The following is a 6,973-nucleotide window of genomic DNA, read 5'->3' on the forward strand; positions in this document are numbered from 1 at the left end:
ATTATCGACACGATAAAACGTGCCAGTTATGCTATTACGATAGCTGATACGTAATAATACAACAATTTACACAAATAATACAAAATTAATAATTCAATATAATACAAGAATTAATACGTAATAGTAATAATATTACAACATATTATTTAAAATAATACGTAATAGTATCTGTAAACCAACGGATAAATTCCAAAAATTTTCATTGCACTAAATTAATTTATAAATATAAAAACCATTTAAATAAATATAAAACTTAGACTTTAAATCATAGAAAATTCTAGAAAATCAAGAAAAATACAAATACTCTTTTAAAAATCATAATTAAATATTTTAAAATACCAAAAAATTATTTTAACTAATATCAAAATTTTACGGTCATTACATTGTACCCCCCTTAAAACAAATTCCGTCCTCAGAATTAAAATAAGAACCCAAGGACAGATATAGAACGATATCCATAAGAAGAGAAGACATGAAACAAGGAACAGTGGGAAGATCCGGAGTCTAAGAATGATAAGATTGGGACGAAAGGAAATCTATCAAGAATATAGAATAAGGACAAGAGAATAGTCTTACGGATGAAATATGATATGCGTCTAAATTATTCATTATATTCTCACTGGTGGTAACTCGGGACCGGAACCTTGACCTGCGTGGGCCACCAAAAAAACCTGTCACGCCCCGCTTCCCAAAATACCAGGGAATCGGGACGCGAGCAAGCCCGCGACGTATTAAACTGAGAAGAGATAAGTGCTAAACCCCGTCTTCTCAATCTAATACGCTAAGCGTCAAGAAATACAAACGAAGGCACAGGTCCCCGATCACAGTAATGAGAATATAATAAACAACTCAGAACCAAAAGATCCATATCACTACTGAAATGATCATCCAGACATAATATTCGGGTCAACATGCCCTTATACAAGACTAGCTATCTGAATAAATACTGGAAAATATAAAATACAACGATCAGGCGTAAATAGGAATGCTAGAAAAGTAAACTAAGGACTAACATCTGATAAAAGAAATGACTAGGGTTCGGCTTCTTCTGCTCGGTCTACAGAGTACTCCTGCGGGGGATCCTCTGGCTCCTGTACGACTCCGAACTGAACCTGTCCGTCCTCTAAATCTGACGTACACCATAGAAAACAGGTGTACGTCAGGTGCATGGCGCACGGCAAGATCCCGAAAGGAAGAATAGAACGGTCGTGTGACTAATGCAATAATGGCAATAACAATAGAAACATACAACTGAAATACTAATAATCTAAATATAATTTACTACTAGAATAGAATAATCATAATAAATCCAAGAAAATCAACCAAGTAACAAGTCGATCATGGAACTAGCGATCAGATTAATCATCCAAGTAACAAGATCATACTAGATGGAATTAATACTTAAAAATCTACAACAAGAGACGTAGTACGTCGAGCGAAATAATCCAAACAAGGAAACCCTCATGTATATACCATATGTCTCGAATTATAGATAATTAAATATTAACCCCGATCTAGGTATGAAAATAAAACATATCTGGTCTGTATCTCACAAGAACTCGTACTCATCCAAGAAACGAGTCATGTAGCTAGCCATCCTATAACAGGTCACTGGTTCACGTCACACACAGAGTCAAAGTTCATATTATCGGATATCTGGTTAACAAATCCCCTTTGTGCTTCCAATAGGACTCCACGCAAACCGATTCGGCCTGGTTCGAACTCAAGCCGACCCGGGTGAATATTCACATTCACGAACCAAAGTGACGCAACAAACCTTCACCGTGGCCCATCAAACCAACCCCAGTTCGAAACAAACCTAACTGGTGCGAGTCTGGAAGATACTGACCAAGTGCGAAACGGTTCACTTGGCCCAACAAACTAACCCCAGTGCGAAACGGTTCACTGGTTCTAGTCTGGAAGATACATCAACAGTCTTATCCGATCACATGAACATTAACTTCCCCATCCCAACTCTTCTCGCTTTCTAAGTCAACATACACACAGGTTTCTAAGTCTTAAACTGGACACACTAGGCCACACTAGTCATGAATTTCTAACGGTTCTCAAACGTAACAAAGAGTAATAACTGCAACTAATCATATTCAACAATATCATAGCATATCACATAATTAAAATTAAGAAACATAAATCATTCATAATAATCCCTTTTCTAAAGTAAATCTTTTAAAAATATTTATAAATGTTCTAAAACAATTCTTTTTATAAAACTTTCTTGAATTACTGAAATTATTCTAAATTGATACTTAATCTAAAATAAATTCTTTTAAACTATAATTATTCTAAAATAATTCTTTTGTCAAATAAATTCTATTGTTTTATTATAATTACTCTAAAATGATTTTTCACCAAAATAATTTATTATAATTATTTTAAAATGATTATTTTGTCAAATAAATCCTTAAAAAATCATAAACTAATCTAAAATAATTTTATCTTATTTATCTTTACAGTATCTATTATCACAAAATTATTTTTAATATCATTCGTCAAATAAATCCGTACAGGTCATCACAGTATATGTATTACAATATGAATGGTCATACATTATTGTCCACAGTCCATTTCGTTCACAACAGTTCTATACGTTATAGTTCTCAGTCCAATATGTTCACGACAGTCCCGTATTTGTAACGAATAATTATTCGGGTAGCGAGTTCGTATGCATAATAAATTTGTGCTCAATCTAAAATTATACTGAGCAAGAATAGGGATCTTGCAAGCAGTTAATTAATTCAGGGCGGATCTAAGAATTGAATAATAAGTCAAAAGAGTATCGGGATCTTGCCTCGGGGTTTTTGTCAAACGATTCGACGTCGACGACACAGATCTGATCTGAGCGTCGGTCGCAGCAAGTTGGGGCCACGTCAGCGAGAGAGGTCGTCAGTAATGTGACAGCGAGGCCTACGACAACGGCGGTCGGTCAGGAAGGCAGGCGCCTGGGGTGGTTGACGGGGCGAGTTGTCCGATGAGAGGGAGCGGGCTGGGCGCTGTTCATGGAGGCGTCGGAGGGAAATGGGGGCAGGCTGGGGTGCTGGGCGTTGCGGGGAGGAGATGCAGGCCAGCGTGGGGTGGTCAGCGCGGAGCATGGTGCAGGCGGGCCATGGCTTCGAGCGTGGTGGGGGCGGTAGCCAGCCGACTGGGCAGCAAAGACTGGCGGCGGTCGGGCAGAGAGTCGTTCGAGGTCGTGAGCGCGGGCGTCTGGCGGCCCCCCGTCAGTTCGTCGCGAGCAGGCGGCGGGCGGACTGGACAGTTGCGCGGCCGAACTCGGCGGCGTGTCTGAGGAGCTCGAGCTCGCTGGTGGCGGGGTCCTTGGGGTCGGGGTGTCTCGAGGTGTGGGAGCAGGACGAGCGGGCGGGCTGAGTCTCGGAGGCGAACTCCGGTGGCGCCTGGCGGGCGAAAGTCGGGGGCGCGGCGTTCGTCCGGGGGCTAGTGAGCCTCGTTTGAGAGAGAGAGAGAGAGAGAGAGTACGAAGAGAGATATGGGGAAGCTGGGCTTTAAATAGGGAACAAAAATAATAAATAAATAAATAAAATAAAATAAAATACTGAGGAATGATGCGCGTGGAGCAGTTGTTTTTGAAAAAAATGCAGAGGGAGAGAACGGGGTTGTTGGGGTTTGTCGCGGTGCAAAATAATGTTGGAGTATTTTCAAATAGTTTCAGGTATTTAAACGAAAATAATTAAAATAATTAATTTCGGGTACTTAAAAAATAAACTAATTACATAATAATTATCTACAAATAAAAACGTACATGTTGAGCTAATACAACAGTTGATACGAAACTGTCGAAATATACCCATATTGTACAATTAAAATGAAATAATTAATAATAAAAATATATTTACTTACATTTAAAATCAAATAATTATGTGACAATTATCGACACGATAAAATGTACCAGTTATGCTATTACGATAGCTGATACGTAATAATACAATAATTTACACAAATAATACGTAATTAATAATTCAATATAATACAAGAATTAATACGTAATAGTAATAATAATACGACATATTATTTAAAATAATACGTAATAGTATCGGTAAACCAACGGATAAATTCCAAAAATTTTCATTGCACTAAATTAATTTATAAATATAAAAACCATTTAAATAAATATAAAACTTAGACTTTAAATCATAGAAAATTCTCGAAAATCGAGAAAAATACAAATACTCTTTTAAAAATCATAATTAAATATTTTAAAATACCAAAAAATTATTTTAACTAATATCAAAATTTTACGGTCATTACAGAGTGACTTCGCTATTGGAGGGGTGTTGATGCAAGAAGGACATCCCGTGGCCTACGAGAGTCGAAAGTTAAATAACACCGAGAGGCGGTACCCTATTCAAGAGAAGGAGATGACGGCCGTGGTCCACTGTCTCAGAGTTTGGAGGCATTACCTACTTGGGTCCAAATTCGTAGTAAAGACAGACAATGTGGACACTAGCTATTTCTAGACTCAGAAGAAGTTATCTCCTAAGCAGGCACGATGGCAGGATTTCTTGGCAGAGTTTGACTATATGCTCGAGTACAAATCGGGAAAAATCAACTTAGTGGCAAATGCGTTAAGCCGGAAGATAGAACTTGCTGCTATGATAAGTCATCCTCTGAGCACCTTACTTGATCGTATTAAGGAAGGTTTGTCTAATGATCCTACCGCCAAGAACATGGTGGACTACGCAAAAGAAGGCAAAACTCGAAGGTTCTGGCTAGAAGGTTGCTTTATACCAAAGGGAGACGAGTGTACGTGCCATTGTTTGAGAATCTAAGGTGGGAGATCCTTAAAGAATGTCATGACTCTCAATGGGCGGGACATCCAGGTGTGCATAGAACTCTAGCTCTTGTAGAAGAGACGTATTATTGGCCTCTCATAAGGGATGATGTTGAGGCCTACGTGAAGACTTGTCTTGTGTGCTAACAAGACAAGACAGAGCAGAGAATGGCAGCCGGACTGTTAGAACCATTACCTATTCCGGAGAGACCTTGGGAAAGCATTTCCATGGACTTCATCATGGGTCTACCCAAGTCAGATGGATCCTATTCCGGAGAGACCTTGGGAAAGCATTTCCATGGACTTCATCATGGGTCTACCCAAGTCAGATGGATACAGCATTCTTTTGGTGGTGGTTGACCGGTTCTCTAAATACGACATTTTCATTCTAGCCCCAGCCAAGTGTCCAGCCGAGGTAGCGACACCACTATTTCTGAAGCATGTGGTGAAGTATTGGGGGCTACCAAAGTCCATCGTAAGCGATCGGGATGGTCGCTTCACAGGAAGGTTTTGGACGGAACTCTTCAAACTCATGGGGTCAGATCTAAACTTCTCCACTAGCTTCCACCCTCAGAAAAATGGCCAGAAGGAACGGGTAAATACCTTGTTGGAGGTATACTTGAGACACTATGTGAGTGCTAACCAGCAGGATTAGGGGAAGCTACTGGACATAGCCCAATTCTCCTACAATTTGCAAAGGAGTGAGTCTACAGGGAGGAGCCCATTCGAGATCGTCACAGGTCAGCAACCACTCACTCCAAACGCTATTTCTACAGGTTATAAGAGAAATAGCCCAGCCGCTTACCGATTTTCTAAGGAGTGGCAAGATCAGAACGAATTAGCACGCTCATGCTTGAACAAGGCGGCAAAGAAGATGAAGAAATGGGCCGACAAGAAGCAAAGGCATATGGAGTATCAAGTTGGAGACTTGGTCCTTGTCAAGATTTCTACATTGGATCGACATAAAGGGCTACACAAGAGCTTGATACTCAAGTATGAGGGCTCATTTCCAATCGAGAAGAGAGTGGGAAATGTGGCTTACATGGTAAAGCTTCCCCCAACCGTGAAGTATCATCCGGTCTTCCATGTGAGCATGTTAAAGCCATATCATCAAGATACAGAAGATCTAGATAGAGGAAAGTCTAGTCGAGCTCCAATAGGGATTCGTATAGAGTTCGATATGTTAGCCCTTATGTTTTGATGATAATTTACAACCACCATTATCGGTACTAATTGCTTGTTGAATGATATTGTAGTTAATATGTATATCAAACTTGTTAGTACTATATATGGAGGATTGTATAGAATATGAGCTACAACGTCAATATCTATAGGAGGTGGAGGCCTTGTGATGAAGCAAATGTTAATCAAAAACAACATATACAAGTGAAAGCTTCATCAAATCAAAGCAATATCAAGACTCAAAGAAATGTTATTCTATGTGAGGATATTTGCTAGTTTTTCTTTTCTCTCTAGTGCTAGATTGTAGGCAATTAGTTGTACAATTCATTTGAAGCTATTCGAGATATCACACACACTTGCACACTTTCAAAACTTGTATTTTGGTACTTTTGTCAAAATGATGTTTTTCATAAATACGAGGACCTTTTTACAAAATTCATTTTCAAACAAGTTTGTCAAAATGATTATAAACTATTTCCAAAGTTTTATATTATTTAGAATTTATCTGATATTTTTAAACATGTTTTTAAGTTCAGTTTTCCTGTGTAAATCTGGTCTGTGCATGTTTAGTCGACTCATAAGTCGACTCATGAAGTGCAACCTAGTTGTGATTTTTCTTCTGCTTAGTCGACTCATATAAGCCGACTCATTAGTCGACTCATAAGTCGACTCATGAGTCGACTCAAAAGTCGACTTATCAGAGAGCCGTTGCAGAGTAATGGTTAGTTTTAAAAAACCGGATTTTGGGGGATTTTGATGATTTTTTGGGGTTTTGGCTGCTGTTATTTTTCACTATAAATACCCAACTACCCTATTTATTTTTCCTACCAACTTTGCAAGAGAAAAATCAATTGTGTTTAAATTCTTGAGTTCAAGAGCCTTAACTTTCAAAATCCAATTCCTTGTTTTATACTTGCACATCCCACATCCAAAGCTTCAAGTGCAATCTCTCTCCTTGCCATAGGGCTGTTGTAAGAGAGAGAAATT

The 6,973-nt window shown here is 38.8% G+C and overlaps 1 protein-coding gene across 1 annotated transcript; it reads left to right on the forward strand.

The window, feature by feature from the left end:
* Positions 5,064-6,005, forward strand: LOC109846235. Its single transcript, XM_020415459.1, has 2 exons — positions 5,064-5,311; positions 5,504-6,005. The coding sequence occupies exons 1-2, from the start codon at positions 5,064-5,066 to the stop codon at positions 6,003-6,005; spliced, it is 750 nt and encodes a 249-aa protein (XP_020271048.1).

This window comes from Asparagus officinalis, chromosome 6, assembly GCF_001876935.1.
Source record: "Asparagus officinalis chromosome 6, Aspof.V1, whole genome shotgun sequence".
In the NCBI taxonomy this organism is placed as follows: Eukaryota; Viridiplantae; Streptophyta; class Magnoliopsida; order Asparagales; family Asparagaceae; genus Asparagus; species Asparagus officinalis.